At 37.1% G+C, this 21,010-nt stretch overlaps 1 protein-coding gene across 1 annotated transcript in view; it reads left to right on the forward strand.

The window, feature by feature from the left end:
• The window catches only part of LOC115605583 (potassium voltage-gated channel subfamily KQT member 1-like), a 482,515-nt gene that overhangs the window by 76,546 nt on the left and 384,959 nt on the right, over nucleotides 1-21,010 (forward strand). The window contains exon 12 of the mRNA XM_030480260.1: nucleotides 12,998-13,112. Within this exon, the coding sequence (XP_030336120.1) occupies nucleotides 12,998-13,112 (115 nt within the window). The remainder of the gene's footprint in view (nucleotides 1-12,997; nucleotides 13,113-21,010) is intronic.

Below are 21,010 nucleotides of genomic sequence, written 5' to 3' on the forward strand. Positions count from 1 at the left end.
TTCCCTTAATTTGTGACTTTAATATAATTTAAATCTGTTCCTCAGGTGGAAAAAGGCCCATGTCCAAATCTGGATGAGAGAACCCTATTGCACTTATAGCTTGAAAGCCAAGTCATAAGGTATGGCTTTGTGGGAGGTTTGTGCTAGGGTCTCTGGTAGAAAAACATAGTCAATGCTCAGAACAAGGAAGTAACTGCACAAGAGCATCAATGAAAAAGGGTGCTGGAGGGAGGGGAGGTGGGGAGCAAGATGTTGATTTTTCTCTGCTGATCTGAAAGCCTTGTGTACAACAGCCAGTAGCCTTTATGATTCCAAGAGTCCAAACGGCAGTGAAAATCATGGGTCTAATGCTTCAGGATTGTAAAAAAGTTGTCACATTATCACATTGTCCAAATAAAGAAGCAATTTGCCTCTTGCGTTGTGCCTTTGTTATTTCCAGAATCTATAATACCTTCCTCTAAAGGTTTGTTGGAATAAAATTTATTTTATTTATATCTTACCTTTCTAGGGTTGTGACATGGCGTTTCACTAGTGTGTATTTTCTGCATAGCAATATTAACAGTGTTTTGAGGCCACTGCATGAATTTTCCATTCACTGGGCAGTGCACATTCAGATCTGTACTAAAATCAGTGTAAACAAATTTTGATGTATTCTCAACTCTGTGTGAGCAAATTTACTGAATAAGACCCATCAAGAGTTCTTGGATACCACCTCAGACTTAGAAAGTCCCACAGCTGCAAACCCCAGGAAGTTCTCTGTGAAGCTAGCACTGTATATTTGCCCTGTCCTTGTGCATCTGCTCTTCACCTCTGTTGGAGACAAGGCAGTGCATAATACAGTTCTTTGTCCTGATCTGTTGTTATCTGATATTAGGAAAATCCAGCTGTTTCTTCTGTTTCAGCAGTTATTCAAAAGTGCAAACCATTCCAGGATGGTACATATATGTTTGCATTTGAATGACCATGGAATTCTGCTACTCTTCCACTTAATTACCATAAATCTACATAGCGAATCATCCATTTTGTCCAGATTTAATGGATGAAACAAAATGGTTATCACTTGAAACCATTCCTGAATGAACACTTGAAGTCTTAAACATTTTTTTTATGTAGCCTGCATATCTGGTGTTTGCCAAAGGCAAAGGGAAAGGCAGGGTTACCTGTTCTCTTCTAACCCAGTCTTTGAATGAAATAGGAATTGTTTCGGAACAAAGTTCCTTTACTTCTTTTCAAAACCCAACCTCCTTATGGCAAGGAGCTAGCAGCCATGTTCAGAATACAAACTCAAGTCAGGTGAGCTCTTGGCTCTATCCACTGGGTACAGGAACATTAATACAGTGCTTTCCTCAAAAATCTTTCTTAGCAGTTAGGGAACAGCAAAGGCTTGTGAAATCTACTGTGAGGAAAATCAAACTGAAGTGATTCAGGGAGAACCCTTCGAGGTAGTGATGAAACTGTCAAGTATATGACATTCTTTCAAAAGGAAACAGTATTCCTTAGCTCTCTAAAACATCTTCCAAGACAATGTTCCTGATGAAAATACTTGCCAGGGCTGACTTCACCATCACCCAGAGAAGTTCAGTCTTGAGCAATCTCTTTCTTATTTCAGCTGAAAATATATTTGTTAATTTGATTTTTTTGAAGTGAACTATTTTCTGTGAGTTTTTACTACCTGAAAGAATTTACCTAAGGGCTCTAACAAAGTTATTCTAGAGACACTTTTCTTCCAGTTATATGATCCTATCATGTATTATAAGACGAAGAATGGAAGTTGGGAATCACTGTTTGGGTTCAACTGAATTAGGACACTGAGTGGTATCTGAATCTTTCATGCCATAGAAATCGGAAGGGAATATTCTGTAAGGGTAGTCTGCGGCTCGTGTATCAACAAATAGCAGAACTTCTTTAGTTGGTCAGTGGCATCAAGGAGATTGTCCTGATCATATTTGTAGTTTGTGTCCTTTTGACACTGTATCTGAAACTATTATACACGATCAATTTACGTTGATCATTAGGAAACAAATTATGCTTGCATTTTTTTGTGTGTTAAAAATAATTAACTATTTGTTGGAGATCAAGATGATATCATGGAAGTTGTTTTTTCCCCTGCTGTCTCTGCTAGGGTTCAACATCTGTAGCTGTGTGTGTATATAAAAATGCCAACTCTGATAAATCATGAGATTAATGGCATTAAGATTGAGAATTAAGCCGTGTCACTTTCACACATAGCAAAGATTTCCTCAGTAATGTGGCTTAAAGAACCACAGATGGAACCAAAGCCTTTTAATGGAACTGATAGTGTAAGAAAAATACATATCTGTTGTGATTTGTATATCTATAAATATCTTCTCTGAAGATGCTGATCCCAGCCAAATCACTCCTCAAATTCAACATTCATCCAGATTTCTCTTTTGGAATTGGCAGCATCTACAGTACTAACTGCTGTATTCAGCAATCTCAGCACTAGCAGTATCTCTCAGTTCTCTGCTTCTGAGGGCTTCATTGCACATCTCTTCAAGAGGAATGCTCTTTTGTCCATGGAGATGCATTTTATGGGGAGGGTGGGTCAGTGAAAGTGAGAAGTGCAAGGTGCACTGTAAGAGTGAGCTTTTTTCACCCTCTTGCATGCAGGTCCTTTGGTGGAAGGAAAGACAAGATCTGCAGCAGACCTGTGTGTCTCATTACATCTGTCAGTGTGGTTCTTGCTGTCACTGTGATTTTTCAAACAAAATCATGGCCTGCTGCCAGAGGAGAATCAAGGTCGCCCTAAGCCTCAAGAGCTACAGGACACATTCAAATGTGTTTCCACAATGTCATCAGTAAGGAAAGACTTTAGGACTCTGACTTAGGGCATATGTCAGCTTAGAATTGTATCTCAGTTATAAACATCATTGTTCCCTTGTCATGTAAGCTTTTTGGTTGCTATTGGGAGTGTAGAATACTAACTATGCTGGATCTTCTAAAGCTAATAATTTGACTACCAAAAATTGGATTAAAGTTATGTTTTATTTGTAGCAGCAAAAGCTCCAGCACCTTTGTGATAAAAAATACATTAAAGAGGAACTTAGAATACTTTTTTAGGTATGTCCTAATGGTAATAAGGAATAAGCAATATGTGAAAGTGGGAATGTAGCATTAATAATGAATGCACACACTGATTGGTACGTGGTTGTATTTCAGAGTACAACCATAAGAGTATATTCATGGAATACATGGAATTTAATTTTAAATAAAATGTGTTCAGTTAGTTTGCAGCATTTTTAGGAAGATAACTTTTGAGGAGGGTTGTGTTTATAAGATGTTACAGTTCAAATTCTATGATCTGAGGATCTGTCAGTCAAAATTTTTTATAGCATTGAGTATACATAACAATGGCTATTTTGAATTCCTTTTTTAATAGCTGTAACTTAGACATTTACTCAAATTACTGCCCTGCTTAAAATGTTTTCTCATTCAACATTTAGCAAGTAAGTATTCAGAGTAAATGTATTTGAAATAGGGAAGGAACACTCCCATGAAATGTAGTTTCGTTTCACCTGGAATGTACAAGATAACAGCTGGAGCTTTAGGTGGCAATAGTTTTCATTTAGTGCAGTCAATAGCTACAAATTATTTTGCTGAACTTGCGCTGAGTTTTAGGACAAATGTGGCAATTATTTTGTCTAGTGTTAAGATTTACTTTAGTTTACAGCATTTTTTTCTGGTCACTATGGAATAAACAGATTGGTAACAATGCTGTATGTCTTGAATTCGTGATTGACTGCTAGTCAATGGGGAATTGTTCTACGAGGATTCAGTTGTGTGATGCAAAGAAAGAACTGCAGTAGATGAGCAAATAATTGTGGTATATTTCATTGTAATTACAATAATTGGATTTTGTGTTCTTGTGAGTCAAAACATTGACAACAATTCGGAAGATGTTTCTAATTTTACTGTCACTGCAGTTTGTATGCTTTGACCATTAAGAGTCATGAAAAATAAAAATGTTTTCAGACTGGTTTATTTTCTTTAATAGCCACACTAAAACCGTACTTCCTTTTTAAAATAAACATTTTTACTATAATAGCAGTTCTGAATCCCATAATGGAAAGTAACTTTGTATATTTATATTACATGATACATTCCCTATGTGTAATTCTAAGAGTTTATATGTGTTAAGAGCTCTCCCTGCAGAGCTAACAAGCTGCCAAATTACATTTCACTGGCTATTAATTGTTTCATTTTAAGGTCAAGTTCTTGTGATCTTAAAAAAAAAAAATAAAAATAAAGGGGAGGCAAGCAGTGGAGAAGGATCACTTTTGAAGCTATTCTTGTCTTCTTTTTTTAATTGTTCTTACTATATGTTTTGTTCTTCAGAATAACTGAACTAACAGTCAAGTATTTCTAGCCTTAAAAAAGTCAAATGCAGTAGTATTGGTGACTTGAATTTAGTCTTGGAGAGCTGACCTCTGAACATATTCGCAAGGTGTAGATGGTACCTTCAACTCTAAAATGTGTTTGAAATATCTGTGGGTACAAAGATTGTGTCAGATAAGCAAAAGAAGCAGCATGAGGCTTCAGTTAAGAGAAAAAGGAAATACTTTTTCAAAGCCGAAGTAAGTCAAAATACTTCATTGTAGAATTCTGAGAAACTTTGTTTTCTTGGCATTATTTGAGTACAACTTGTCTTGTTAGATGCTTTCCCAAAGGTGTCCAGTTCACATTTCTCCTAGGCCAGTTGTGGCAGCATTTGGGCCTAATGTGTGCAGGAAAAGTAGCTCACTGCTGACAATAGATGTCAGTAACATAAATGTGCTGTTTCAACCACCGAGTGTTAATGGCATACATAAACTGCAATAGAATTGTAGCTACTCTGCAGAAAGCTGTGACTGCAGATTTGCCCAGTTATTGAAATTTTTAATGCAAAACTGTGTAGTATTATACTAATAAACCTAAAAAAAAAAAAAAAAAAAAAAGAAACGGGAGAGGAAGGATATATAGGAATTTTTTGTTAATCATGAAGTCGAGTCAGCAACATAAGCATGTTAAAATATGTTCTAAGACAGATATTTGCTAGGAGATGTTTGAGGAGATGAGGTATGTGCTCTCCTCACTTGAAGGAGGATAATCTCCAGGGCTGAGAAGTCTTTAGGTAGGATAGGTAGATGCTTTGCTTTGGACAAATATTCTTTTTCCTGTTGATATCACTTACTGTGTTTTTCCTGCTGTCACAATCCTCCTGCTACTGCCATGTGGCACAACGTAATATCTGAACTGTACCTTCTGTGCAGCTCACTCTGTGGGTTTCTGTGAATGCTGCTCCTCTGCAACAAACCAGGAAAATCTGTTTACCAATCTCTTTGCCAGACCTTACCTGTTATTACCATCCATATCAACCCCATACGTTTGACTGAGTTTGGAAGCCTGCTTTTTTTTTGTGTGTGTGTGTTTAGTAGAAATAGCTTTCATAACAAAAAAGGCATTATTTTTTCAGGAACAGAACCCAAGAGAGAAGAAAAGTTAAAACAAAATATCGGTGTTCACTTCTCTATACACATAGAAACCTGGGAAGGGCTAGCTACCTGAGATACACACATGTAAACCGTGTATCTTAAGAGATGGGAGATTTCTGTGGATGATTCAGGTTGAGAATAAGAAACTCCAGTAGGGTTGAATTACAGGCTGCCTGTTTCTCTGGCTTCTTTTTTTTTTTGGTGTCTTCTAGTCTGTTTGGCTCAGTAAATTGCAGGACAAAAGTCCGTAGAGGTAAATTTTGTTGTAACAAGTAGAGGCTCTAAGGGCATATTATGCACGCACATGGAAAAAGGCTGACAGAGTTGTATGTACTCCTGAAATGCCATATCCTTTCTGTTGGGAAAGGCAGGAGGTCAGAAGGAAGCTTCCCGGCAGTTGTACCACATACCTAGCCATGTAGTGTAAATATTCATCTTATTGTCAGACTGCACGCTGGACTAACTGATGATAGCAGAATAACTACAGCTCACTCACAGATAGCTGTGTTTAGCACTATTTAAAAAAAAAAGAAAAATAAAAATCACATTCGACTTTTTTTTTTTTTTTTTTTGGACAGATTTTATTTTCTTATTTTGACAAGGAACTAAAATCATCATCTTCTAGCTTTCTCTTCTGGGCATTCACATGAGGAAAACTGAAAATCAGTATTGAACATAATAGAACCAGAAATGTAAAAGTTAAAATAGCTAGATTAGTAGTTCTTCTTTGTCACTTATATTTTCATTCATGTTTTTATTACAGCACATTTAGTAGACATTTAAAAAGAATTAATTTTCTCAGATTAAATTAGCCAAGGAAAATCCTTTCTTAACTTCATGCTTTTGAAAGGGGCTGAACTGAGTGCAGTGGAAATCATAGCTTGCTATCTGAACAGATAGTGAGTGGCACCAGCACTGCATGCTTCTCTACTATGCTCCATTAATCTCCAATTCTCTTCTGACAGGTCATATCTGTGTATGAGGAGGTACTTACAACTCCTTGTGCAATTGGTCCCTGACCACTTTTCTGAATGTATCAACAAACTTGCTTGTCAGTTAATGCCAAACATTGCACAGGTTCAGTTGTATGGACTTTTGCTCACTCTACAAGTTACTTCATACAAAATATTCAGCTAAATGTTATAAGGCAATATGTTTCATTTAAAGAAGTTGATTTTGTGCTGAATGTACTTTTTCTTCAGTAGACCAATATTCACGATGCTGGAGAATTTTTTTTATTTTTTTTCTGTGAATATGTTGCATCCTGCTTTGCAAGGTCTTCAGGCAGTTCGGTAGGTAGCAGCATCTTCATATGCATTCAGAAGTATGTTTCATTGTTCTCTTTCTGCATGTTTTCCAGTACTACATGCATTTGTGATTTTGAATTATGTGTTGGTGTTCATTCACATCTCCATACTGTCCCATTAGACATGTAATGAGTGATTGTGGTTCCATGGGGTGTAAGTCAGTATGTAATTTGGCCTGCAGGCTTATCTAAACAAAAGAATGTACAAGTAGTAAAGTCAGCATTAGTGCATTTTGAGTGCTGATTGTTTCAAATCAGATACACAGGAAACCAGATGTTGAAGTTTATCTAAAACACTTGCAGCCAAACATGTAACTAAGTACAGCAGCAGTAGTGCATGGCACTTTTTGCATATACTTAGCAATGTGTTTGCAGCAAATTCAAATTTATTCTGATTCCTCAATTCACTTTTTCAGATGCTCTTTTATTTGTGTTCTGCTAGCAAACCACTCTAATTAATTTTGGTCTGATTCTGCAGGTCCTCTGGGAACAAAATCAAATTCAGGGAGAAGGTACAAGAATTGTAGTATCAACCATGTTTCTAATGACAATAAATTTAGATGCCTAAAATTAGGTAAATAAAGTGGCTTGTCTTTTTTAACTGTACTGGGCACTTATAACTCTTAGAGTTGTGTGGGGAGCAGTCTGAGTATTTGGCATTTGCAGATGGCCTACATTTGAGTACCTAGTCAGGATTTAAAATCCCAGCTTTAGATGCTCAAATTTTTAACACAGAAAACTAAAATGAAAATAGCTCTTTCTTATTTAGACTGCTACTACTATGTACACTCCTGATACATTAGTTCTAGAGCAGTAATGAAGAAAAGCTCTTATAACTTTCGTAAAGAAATTATTCAGTCTGTACTAATATGCTTTGCCATATTCTTCCAGCATGACTGCTGAGATGAGGTTGAATACCGTTTGGCTGCTGAGATGAATAATAATAGCAAGTTGAAGAGGTTTTTAAAGGCAGGCTGGTGATCAGGTGTCAGATATTTATAGGTACTTTGGATTTCATAAGTTGGTTTTTTTTTTTCCCTAAGGAAATTAAGGATTTGGAAATGTCTCAGTCTAGGCCTCGAACCAGTTTGCCTCTCTATACAGCTTTAAAAATACTGCGTTTTGAGTGGTGAGGTGATAAGAGTTCCTGCCACAAGAGAGAAGACAAGAAATAAATAATACTGTGATATGACAGATAGTTCCTCCCCATGGAAAAAGGAAGCATAGTCATCCCATGTATTTTCTGTCAAGGTATAGCCTTATGCTACATAGATGTTTGTTACATTGAGTAGTGGAGCCTGGTATGGAAGACTGTATTTTAACAACTTCTGACCTGAAAGTGGTAGAAAGACAATGACACTGATGGAATAGATTGGGATTTACTTTTGGTCTCTTAAGCTTTTTTTTTTTTTTTTTTTTAATATATATATATATAATGTTCTGTTTTAAAAAAATTACTCTCATCAGTGTTCTCTATACATTAATCTTTTCACTGCTTTGAGCACCAGTATAGCTTCCCTTTTATGTCCCTTCTGGCCCTTCTCCAGCCCTGTATTTTTACGTGAGCTCTGCGGTTTTCCTGGTCATCTTTATCCATCTGCTCTGTGAGCTCTCCCCTGTCACCAGGTATTTGGCACTGTCTTTGCACAATCTATTACTTAGCAATTTTAGGAATAAATATTCATGTGACAGAAACTGTTTTATATTAAACTGCCTCAAATATACCATCCATTTCTATCCATGTGCCAGTTTAATTGGCCAAATATCTCCTTGCATTCCAGTTCTTTGGTGCTTGTATTCCCAGGAGTAGCAGCTTCAGGTACCTTTCTATGTAATGTAAGCAGCCACTGAAATTCTCTGCAGATTTGTAAAGCAGGCTGTGTATGAATGGTATGAATTATCTTTAAATTTGTGTTTGGCGTATTTTGGTGAATATTAAAAAAGCTCCTAATAAAATCAGTAGGTTGGAATTATTTGCAATAGAAGAGGCCTGCTTTTTCTTTTCACCTTTTTTATCTGAGAAGAGAATAGTGCAAAATTTTCCTGGTTATTTTGTCCTGGTATTGGACATTGCCTGTTTGAGGATGACCATGGTAATGGGAACCAAGTGCAATTGTATTTTCTGCTGCGGTTGTAAATTGGGTGTTCATTTTTTCCCCATACTACAAAGACAGAAGTTAGTGTGATACAGATAAGGAACCTAAGGTTAGATAAAGCAAAGCAGCATTAAAAATATCTCTGGGTCACATTTCAATGTATTTATTACACGTTCTCACCATTTTAGAAACTGATACTGAAGGAAAGGAGAGATATGTGAAATTCAGCTTTCCTTTTGCTGTTTCTTTTAATGAGTTGACCTGTTTCATGGCATTCACTGATATTTGTTGTAAAGTGGTAGATACTGTTCTGTATTTTTAACTTGCTGCTTCCAACTGTTCTTGCTTATAAAACATTATATATTTATAACTAAATAGGCACAGCTTCTAAATATTGTGAGTAGCAGCACATGGAAAGGAAAGGACGGCTTCTCTTTCCCCTGCATATTTCTTTGCCTTCCCTCTTTGCTAATCTACAACAACAAAAATTAGGTGTTTCTTCCCATAAAGTCAGTTTAGAAGAGGAAAGCTTATTAAATATAGAGAGGGAAGATATAGTTGTTTTGGCTTAAGCTGCAGCTGTTACAGACTTACCATATGTAGTAGCTGGACCTTGCAACTTTGAGTTTTATTTCTGGAAAGTATCACTGCCATGTGTTAAAAGTATTTTAATGCTTCACGTTTGCTCAAAATGAAAGCATTATCATGAGTTATTATGGTATTGCTTTATTGCTCAGAAGCTCATGGCTTCTTGACATTCAAAAAAATCATGTTCCTTTTTTGTGTTTTTGGGGATTTTTAATTTATGACTGAACATTGCTGTCTAAATAAGTTTTGGAAGTTCACTCAGGGAAAGTGACAGTTACCTACAGAAACCGAGCTGGTTCCAGAAAGAGTGTTTCAAATAAGATAACTGCTCACCACTCTAACAGTCACCTGAAGGACAGAAAAGATTTAGAACATTGGATATTTTGCTTGCATTTGCCATTCACAGTAATGTTTGGATGTGTGAACCAAAAAACATTATTAATGGGTTAATATTTTAAAGCAGGACCACACAGAATTAACGGGTGATTAAAGCATGAAGTCGTTTAGTATTAAATAACTTCTTTATTGCAAGGATAAAACAGATATTCTCTTGTGATGGCTCAATACTTCACAAAACATGAATCTGAACTGACTCTGAATTGAATGAAGTGGCTCTGAGAGTAGTAGGGAGTCTTACAATATCACCACCCAAACATTATGAGCCTCAGAGCTGTTATTTCTGCTTTAACTTGATATTTAAGAGCAACACTTCTAGAAGAAGCTCTTCTTTCTTTTAATGTAAATAGTGTAAGCTAGAGGTAGGTTTTTGAGATAAATCTAGTCTGTAACCAAATTGGCAAAAATTGTTTTGTCCACAGATCTTACCATGGAAAGTGTAGGAGGGGAGAGGGGAAGCAGGGGGGCAATCTTTGACACATGACCCATATACTTAGTTTTATGGACTTGAAGAATGCGCATCTTCAACTAATAAAATTAACTATGGAGTGTACGTTACAGAACTCCTTTTTCGTAATGATTATAGGAATTAAATGTGTGTGTACTACTTGGGGGATGAAACTGTCACAGGCAAGCATGAGACTGTCGCAGATAATCATGGCAGTCTTCACCAACCAGAAAATTTACATGCTTTTACCCTACGTAAAGAGGGAGCAGAAGCTTGTCCTGCTGGTGTAGGTAACCAAGCACATCTTGAGGTTATTAAGCCCAGGATTTTATGTCTCTGCAGAAGGTCCATGCTCAGAGAAGCAGGGGTTCCAGGTGTAACCTGCTGTAACAGCAGCTCTGCAGTGCTCAGCACAGCACCCACAAATGGGAATAATGAGAAAGTGAAGGTTTCAGAACCAGCATGCTGCTGCTGTTCCTATTTTCTCATAACTATCATGTTGTGGAGCAAAGAGCCATTGTAGTAGTGAACACTTCTCAGAAAAGGAATTATCAAGCCAAATGCAAATTAGGTTTTGATGGGGTTTTTAAGATTCTGTGGATGCAGATTGCAAACAACAGTGAGATGAGAAAGATAAGCTCGATAAGGCAATCTGGACCAAACCTTTGAAATGACAGAAAATATAATCCTGCTTCTTATCATGTCAAATACATCATAGCAATTTTAATATCTATCCTGTGATATAAAAGACGCAATCCCCCAAGAATTAGCTAAATCTTTCTCTTACCATCTTAGCAGTCCATTGTGTATTAGGAATTGATAGCAATGCTATGTTTTCCTTTTCATTTGATTATGCCTTACATGGGCACAATGATTTAACTCTGTCTTTGGCCAGCTCAAATTCTGCTAGGTTTCTATGATGAAAACCTTATTGAAGTTGAAACCAAAATTCCCCCAGTTTAATTTTTCAGTTGCGGTCATGCGCAATGTGACTTCTTTAGAGATTTAAGAAGCCTATTCCTAAATTTGTGAGTGCTTCCCAAAGCAGGACTTCAAATATTGGATCTATGTACCTCAAGACTTTGTCCAGAAAGAAGGTTACATACTTCTCCTACAGAAAAAAGAAGTCTTCTCAGAACAAGCGCAGCACTGGCAGGTCTCACAAAATACAGCTCCTCTAGAGCAACCACAGTGCTTCAGTAGTGCTGGAAGAGCAAAGAAGTTCATGTTCCAAGTGCCAGGAAGATTTGGGTTTCTCCTGGAAACATAATTTAATTGTGATTAAATGCAACACATGTAAATAAAATACCCTTGTAAATGTCAGTCCTTTAGCAGTGTTCAGTTATGCCATTTTATAATTATATTCCGTAGATTTCATTTTTATTCCATCCCATTTGTGCTATGGCTCTTCCAATAATAAGCTCTGATGTGGTATGTTTTTTAGTATTTAGCTTGAATGCAGTCCAGCCAAAGTGGTGCTCTAGAACTAGCTTGAGATTTCAACAGTTCAGCTTTCTAGGAGGCAAGCTTTCTCATTTCTGCCATGTGGGTTGCTTTTTCTTCTTACCCAATGCTGTACATGCAAGTGACATTACTTAGTCTTTTACTTGTGTTGTTCGATATTTATTTTTAGTGATATCCCACCCACCCCCCTGCAAACATTTGTCTTTATTTTTCTCCATTGGATATATTCGCATCATCCTATGCATTTTCCAAGTTAGACTCTGCCAGCTCCTAGCTGTATGTGCCAAGCTTTCAAGAATGATCAGAATTAAAATAGATAGGAACCTGCCTTAGAAACTGTTAGGATCACTCGTAGTCATGAAAAAAATTGCTATTTCAGATCACAGCAGTTTAAGCTAGATGTACTTCATAGCTTTTGAACAAAATAAATACAGGAAAAGATATTGTCAAGACCTTAAAGAAGAAATTGCGTATGGATATTGATGCAGCTGAACTCAGAAAGGCAGGTGCATGTGTGTTTCACATTTATGGTGGAAGAAGTCAGCCTTGTACTTGATGGGAATGAGTATTGAGGGTAGACTTTTTTAAAACACCAGTTTTCATCAATTACAATTTTTTGTAGTCTGTGAGTGAATTTCTTTATTCATTGGCCATCATATGTTTTCTGAATCTGTAATGAAATTTGTAGCTTTCTTAGGCTTGGAACATAAGCTGAGCTACAGTACAGCTTTGTATCCATCATGGTTACCCTGCTGAGCTGACTGCATTCAAACACCCGAGGCTCTGGTCAGTGGGAGAATTTCTGAACACTGGTGAATATAGTGACCAAATAGAATACTTGAAACAAAAGTGTGGTTTATATGTAGTTTATATGTTTATAGCATTAATTGGGGAAATGAAAGTCAGATTGTTTCTATCATCATACCCATATTGAAATTGTGGATATGGTGAATTTCTCCTTGCAGGGACACAGTCCACAAGAAGACAAACATTTCTTGTATGAGGTCCCTGTATATTTGAAATATGTATATGCAAATATGTACTTTTGTATGGCATATAATCATCAACTTCACTGATTCTGACAAAAAAATAAAGCCATGTCTCATATTAGCACCATTTCTCCAATCCACTGTATCTTAAGTAAGAGAAAGAGCTTGTATGTGTTGTCTGCCTAATGTATTATGTTTTCTTCGAATTATTTGTGTAGTGAAAAGACGTTTGGAAGGGAATACCCAGGAAATGTCACGGGCCAACAGCTTCACTGATGACATTGACCTTGTATCAGAAGAGTCTCCACTGCCAGCTGTATCTGACGTGGCACAGTAAGTGCAACAACAGTTTTTTAATTGATAATATAAATGCTTACTAATGATGAGGCAGACTTGTCACTGATTAAAAGTATTTTTTTCCTGGCTGCACTGGAAATGATTATGAGTTTGCTCTTATTTGACTCTATGTGAACATTTTGACAAAATGTAAGTTTAGCTTTTAGTTTATTTGGAAGTAGTAAGACACTTGGAAAGAGAAGAATTGCTGTGCAACAAGTGGCTTGCAGTCTTGGTGTCTTAGTTCTACTTTTTAAGGCAGCTGGCACAGTTCCTGAAATTGAGTTTTACAGGTAGGCTTATACTTTGTAGAATTCTGAATCAGTTTGAATTCTAAAGCAGTCCTAATAGGAATATTTTTATGAATTGTTTGAAAACGTAAATGAAATTGTAATTTTTAGATACAGCCTGAAAATAGAAAGGCTACGTTGTGTGTAATATTTTGATAAAGTAGGCACACTTGCAAGGAAATGGTGTTTCAGAAATATGAAAGTAAAGCTATTAAGGAGTTGATGAAGGTGTCTGGAGCGACCAGGACAGAAAAAACCCGTTATCAGTGAGTTCACTGCAACTGGTTGAACAATCTCTCATGTTGCTTGTATTTGGTTTAGCAAATGTCTTTTTCTTGAAATAAGCATAGTAGTATCTTTGTGTAGGACACCTCCATATTGTATTTTGACTGGATCTTGAGTAACCTTCATGCTTTTGTCCTATAATGCACAACTCCAGTTAGGGACGGGTATTCTAGAGTAAATTTCAAATGTGAAGCAGAGCATTAAAGCATAAAGCAAGGCCTGAATGGACCAGAGCATCCAGGTATCATACTAATGCTTTGTCTTACATGCAGAAACTGTGGTGGTGAGTAGAACTCGAGTTAGCAGTGATATAAGACCTAAAGGTGGCATAGCTGGCACAAGCTCATAAAGGTCTAGTCGTTTGGATATGATGTTAATGTTGGTGAAAATCTCACGCTTGAAGAGAAAATGTGGAAATGTCATTGAAAAAACCCTTTGGTAAATATCTGAAATTGAAAAGAGGAGGAGAAATTATTGCTTGCCTTCAGATAGGGAAAAATATAGACAACAGCATTCAGGATGAATTTAAAAGCAATATGATTCCAGTCTATAGTGTGATTGTTTTTAAGATGTTTCCTTTCACATCACATGGTTTACTTTGTGTCCAACAGAGTTAACTCATACAGATGATGTGTCTACTAAATCTATAAACTCTACTATGCTTTTATACAAGATATCTTGGTTCTTGTATTTTCCCAACATGCTATATTTTGGACCTTTTTCAAATCAGAGAATTATAAATTGTTCTATTCAAATTGGTCTTTTCTGTTCTAGCCCATATTAGAGTTTAAAGGCATTTCTCTCTTGTTTGGAAAGTAAGAAAAGGAAGAGTGGAAAGCGAACCAAATATACAAGTGAAGAAAAATAAAAATATGGAGAATATTTGAAGTAATATGCTTTTTATATATACCGTTTTAAGTAATATACCACCCAAGTCGTTAATTCCTCTTGATGTTAATGTCAGATGCATATAAACAGAACGATCTTGTAACTAAATATTGCCAAATTAATGATTATTACATTCTAAGACCCACTACATATAATGTATACATGAATTTTAGCTTCTGAATACTTACAATGAACTTCAAAGGTATAGAAAATATAAGGTAAAAAATTATAGGTGTAATATAAAGTTATAAAGGTACTATATAAAAACAAAGCCAAAACACTCTTTCATGTAGTTTCGTGCTTCTGAAGTCAGGCATGCCAGTTTTCACCTCTGTCACTGTAATCTCATTGTGTAATTCTACTTAGTAGGATGCAGTCATTTCAGAATTGTCCTTATTTTTGTGTAGAAATGTAGTATTTCATTATTCAAGTTGTGATCTTCGTTGGACAAGCAGAGAACATGATGTATTTCTGGTTCTTGGCTTTAAACTGCCATTTCTAATATGAACGATAAGATATTAACACTGTATTTGCCTGGTTTGCAAATGTCTTCTACATGAATATTAGATATACTTAGCATATGATTGTTTGTCTTGTCTTTTAGCAGAAGTGTAAGCAGGTAAGTCTTGATCTGTGCTATGCTTGCTTTGGTGCGTCAACTTTCCAAAACAGCATGGCTTTTGCTTTGCACTTAGTAGTAATGTATTCCCTGCACTAGTGTGTATTGGAATTTGTGATAGGAAAATATATATATATTTCCCTTTCCCCTCCCACCATTAAAAGTTCGACTTTTATTTCACTTGTTTACCTGGTTAGAATAAGCAGTTATTCTGTTTATTCACATAGATGTTCCTTCATGCTCTGTAGTTGTGTGCCCGTTAGGTTGCCCCTCTCCTCACCCTTCCTTCGGAGTGAACTACATAATGGAAAGTGGTTTTAACTCCTTTGGGAATAACATGCATTTGATAATTGGTGCAATGAATCTTCATCCTAGAGTCACTAGGTCAATAAATGAGACAAAAATTTTTCAAAGAGTAGTATTCAGCCAAAGGTGTGTGTATATATATGCAAGGAACCTTCTTGGTTTGCAAAGTGAGTGAAAACATGGCTTTCATATAACAGTTAATGATAGTATGTTATGATGATGACGGTTTCACATGGAGCACTTGTTTGTGAAGTCAAGCATGGCTTTGTCAAGCTGCCAAAAGGCAAAGTTTTCCTTGCCTTCAAGAAGCATTATGAGTGTTACAAAATCAATCTTACAGTATACCTTTATTCCGAAGCCAGTAACAGGTAATTTTTTAAACTTTGTAAACTGCTATGTTGATAATTAAACATGACAGGTCAGGTCTACAATTGTAATGTTTTGAGGGTTTTTTTTCTGTAATGTGAACAGTAGATTCTTCTGAAATCCTCTCTGCCAGACAGATGATAGATGTTCTCTGATGCAGTAACCTTTACTTTTAATCATACTCTCTTCAAAACTCCTTTCATTGTGTAGTAAGGCAGATTTTGTCCCAGGAGAATAGAGCTCCTACCCTTTACCCTTGCTACCTGTTGCATCAATCTGCACATGTGCATTAGTATTGTAGTGACTAAAGTGGTTGCTTGGCAAAAGTAATCAGGCTGTTTAGAAACTGGTGATACTACCATTTAATAATGTGTCTGGAGTGAAAGAAAACCTGTTCAGTGGGATGCAGCCCAGGTTTCAGTGGTTAATACATCCAGTATTGGATTTCTGATGTTAGTGATTCATACAAGCTGAGAGAAGGTATGCTGTTCTGATAGAAGGTGGTGGAAGGTGTCAATAAAACCAAAACCAAATAGCAAGCTTTCCAAATGAGCTGAAGATACCTTTCAGTAGAAATGTAGTTGCTAAGGATTCTTTAAATAGCTGGAATGATGTTTGTTTCCAGTGATATGGGCAAAAAATGTGGAAAACTACAGCCTCCTGAACTAGAGAACAAAAACATCACATTCAATATATAATTCTGTGGTTGTCTGAAGTTCTTGCTGATTATCTTTGGCCCAGGCTCTCAGGAGTAAAAAGTCTCATGTGGCTGCTGAACTTAGTGGAGCTATGTTATTTCATACTGACTGCTTCTGAGATGTCCAAAGTTGAATAAGAATGATGTTGTTAGAGACTAATAAAATCTGACAGATGAAATAGATATGTTAATATCAATCACTTGATGAGTAGTTGTTTTGAACAATAAATGCTTAAACTGCCTTATTGCCTGATGTATTTACCCACCCAATTTTTTGAATTCTCTGCTAAGCAATCAGAACATGACTCCATCAGTGCATGGAGAAACTGTGCTTTTTCTCCCAGCCATTGTTGGCACGACTCTTTTATCTGTATGATGAAGCCTATCATGTGTATCACAAAGTCTTTGAGGAAAAAAGCTGATGCTACTTGGGGTCTGTAAAACGAGTAAGCTGTAAGCTTAATAATTCTTGAAACATGTCTGTAAGCAACAAAAGTGCAAATAAAACCTCTCAAAGTGTGTAGAAATTTGGTGAAGTGGCAAAAGAAAAAAAAGAGGAGAAATATGCACCAGAATGAGAGCAGGGACAAACCCTAGTGGATTTCTGATCTTTCTTCTTTGTCTGAACATTTAAGGCCAGCCACTCCAACAGCTCATTAAAACCAAATTATAGTTGTGCTTTACCTGTGTTAAGTGATACAGACTTTGGGGATGGGTATGTGGCTTGATTGACAAGCAAGGATGTGAAGTCCTTGAAGGTGTCCAGAGGAAATCAACAAAGCCGGTGAAAGGGCTGGAGGGCATGTCTTGTGAGAACAGCTAAGGACTTTGGGCTCATCCAGTTTGGAGAAAAGGAGGCTGAGGGGCAACCCGAGGAGGGGAAGCGGAGAGGGAGGTGCTGGTCTCTTCTCCCTGGGATCCAGTGACAGGACTCATGGGAACAGTTGAAAGCTGTGCCAGGGGAGGTTTAGACATGACATTAGGAAGCATTTCTTTACCAAGAAGGTGGTCAAACAGGCTTCCTAGAGAGGTGGTTGATGCCCCAGGCCTGTCAGAGTTTAAGAGGCATTTGGACAATGCTCTTAATACCATGTTTTGACTTGGTCAGCCCTGAAGTGGTCAGGCAGTTGGACCAAATGGTTGCTGTAGGTCCCTTCAGCTGGAACCGTTCTCTTCAACTACAAGTCCTGTAGACCACCACTAACATACTCTTGCTGTATCAAAACCCACTCTTGAGGAAGAAGAAACAATAGCATTGTTCCTATGCTAAATTGTGCAGATGGTGTTTGTCTTTTTCTGGATTCTTTCTGGCTTCACTGGAGCTTTGCAAGAGTAAAGGAGACCACTGATCATAACTTTAAGCCTTTTTTTTTTTTTTTTTAATCTCCAGCTGGTCCTATGATTATGCAGATTGTGATGACAACAACCCTTGGCTGTGAAAATATTTCTGTCACACACACAGATTTAACCTTCCAGCAGGAAAGAGAGAATTTGGCCAATAGACTGTATTGAAAGATTACACCAACCTGGTCCCAGATAGCACAGTCTCAGGAAAAATATACACAGCACCAGCTTTAGAGGCAGACATCCTGTTTTTGTTTTTCGGAGTTCTGCGGTTTAAAGCTGTGGTGTTTAAAGCTCTGTAGACTGCAAGGAAAAGCAAAAGTTAGAAATTCTATATGTCAGCATGGTTAAGCAACTGTGGTTGAGTATGCATTTTGTAGCTCTCTAAGGTCACGTAAAGGTAAATGTCAGTTGGTATCTTAGCAGAAAGCAGTGTAATGCTGCAGTTCAGCAGTCATCACGTCAGCTCTCCTGGGAGGAAACCTTTAGAAGGTGAGATCCACATACAATGACCATCGTCAGTGGTAATTGCTGTCAGCTGAACAGCTGTAGTAATAACTCTTCAGCTGGAACAAGCTGCCAGGGAAGCGATAGCTACACCTGCTCCCCATGGGAAAGCAGGCTCTTAATTACCTTCCATGGGTTGAGAACCAGACCAACAGTTGCTCCTCTTTCTGAGACCCTCTTCACAGTAGAGTGAAATCATGTTAAGGAACCATGGGTTTAATACAATTCTATGCACAATTTTAGAAAGCGTTTATGTACTTCTGCTACATTCCTATGTATTAATGTGTAACGTGGCTGTGAAAATGGCTCACTATATCAGTTTGAGGTCCTAAAATGGTGTAATAGAAGTATGGAGATCTCAATGTGGAAGCAACCAGATATCCACCATTCCCACCTCCAATTTTTTCTTTCAAGTTCATAGTAGGAGAAACAGCTTTTAGACTGTATGAGGGAGACCTTATCTGCAAAATGATCAGCAAAACAACCCTGCATTAGTATGTGGTTATTGCACAATCAAAGGAAGTGGGAATATCTGCTTGTAAAAAGGAGGGGAGGAAATGGCTGTTGCCATAAGCTATATAAGAACCCTGAAGAGGGATGAAAAGATAGGTCTGAGATAAGGCAATGTCTGCAAAACCTCAAGGCCTACACTGTAGCACTTCATTCTGACAGGGAAACTGAGACTCTGAGGGCAAGGATGACTGAATGCCATCCTGATACAAAAGGAGTATCAAAATTTAATCTTCAGCGAAGCCAGAACCTTCTGTGAGGATTAAGGCTGAATGAGGCAAAGAAGTTATTCTTGTTTGTTGAAGTTTGTGCTCACTCCAGGCTGCCTGGAAGATCAGAGCACCAAAGCTGCTTCCCATGTCACCAGAACTGGGGTGTACAGAGATTGGGGTGGGACACTTGGAAATGCTGTTCACTAAAGTGGAAAATCCAACTTGCTAAACTGTTGGCAATCCAAGCAACAATAGTCAAAGGAAGATGCTTCATGATAAGTCTTGGGATCTAGCTTTTTTGCTTTAAACCAAGTTCAGAAATGATGTTGGGTTTTCTTTTTTTTTTTTTTCCCCTAGTGGAAGTACTTTAGCATAGGATTGACAAATACAAAATATGAATAGTTTCCTCCATTGCCCAGTAACACAGAAATTTTATACAAATTGAATGGAACAAACTGTAAAACTTATGCTTAAAAGTCTTAAAAAGGTCTTCAAACTTGGTTAGATGTGCTCAAAGAAAATGGTTCTGTGTGCCCATTTTTAAGTTTTTGGTCAGCACTTGAAAAAGGGATGTTAAATGCATCTTTCAGCTTTATTTAAGCCTTCCAGTTGTTCCCTCCATCTGTAGGTGGCAGTGAAGGTTTTATCAGGGATTTAAAAATATTTTTGTGTCCTTTGGCACTGCTTGAAAGTCCAGTGATGTGCAACTTTTAACACAGTGTATAATTTCAATCTTCCTATGCTTTTGGTCTACCTGTGTGGATTTTTAGCGTAATTTCCTCCTATAGCTTATTGCTTTTAGTCTTCTTAAATAAACAGTTCACCTTATTGCCAGCAAATCTATGACATTGAATATCATTAGATCTAATAATTAGACAGTAATCTTGTGTAGGCTAGTTGAATCTACTGAAAGCTTATTAATAACATGTTTATTCCTAAGATAGTGTCCCTAGGGTCCTTTACCATCAGCCTGATCTCTCTTACTACCCCTTGTCCTTTCACATGTGTTCATGGATTATTTTAAAATACTGTTGTTCTTAATTTTTGAAAGCATGATCAGGCACTTGATGTATCATTAAATATTGTCACTGAGCTAATATAGGTATTGGAGAAAGTTATGAAGCAATACTGGACATCAAGCAGCTGCTGAAGAGAAAGGTATTATAAGAGCTAACATCACCCATGAAGAGTTGGTTGGCCAAACGACAGCAGCAAGGTTGGGCAGAGTGTAGAATGTTCCTGAAGATGTTACAGGTTGCCTACCACTGCCACGTTTACATTGCTTCCATATTTTTGAAACAAATATAAAATGGAGAGGGAAAGATCAAAAAGTAATAAGTAGGCAACCCACAGTGACATGAAGGGAGGGAATTTGTATAAGTCTTGTTTCCAGCTCTCTCATTGTGTTGTTGGCTCTTGATGCTTCTTAATCCTTACTTTCAGGTACATCTAATAGTAATGATGCAACTATTTCTGTCCACTGGACTCAAAAGCATTTAGATGTTTTCACAAGAGGGTCTGTCATTTCTGAACTGAAAAAAGGTAAAATAGTGAAAATTCAACAGACAGTAGTAATTGTTAATCTGGTTGTATGCTTTTTACCATTATAAGGCCTTGTGTCAGTTACACTTTTTAGTACCACCTATTTTTGTATTGTCACCTCCAATTTTTAACTCTTTAAAAGGGCTCCTTCAGGATTTATTTCAGCACCCAAAGTACCTTTATTACCCTGTAATATGAAAGCAAGGCTGACATTAGTATAAATTGATGCCATTATGTAGTAGCCTTTTCAGAGAATTTGACACTGCTGCTGAGGTTTTTTGGAAGGTTGGTGGTTTTTTCGGGTTTTAGTCCAAAGAGTAATTTTTCAG

Source organism: Strigops habroptila, chromosome 3 (genome assembly GCF_004027225.2).
Source record: "Strigops habroptila isolate Jane chromosome 3, bStrHab1.2.pri, whole genome shotgun sequence".
Classification (NCBI taxonomy): Eukaryota; Metazoa; Chordata; class Aves; order Psittaciformes; family Psittacidae; genus Strigops; species Strigops habroptila.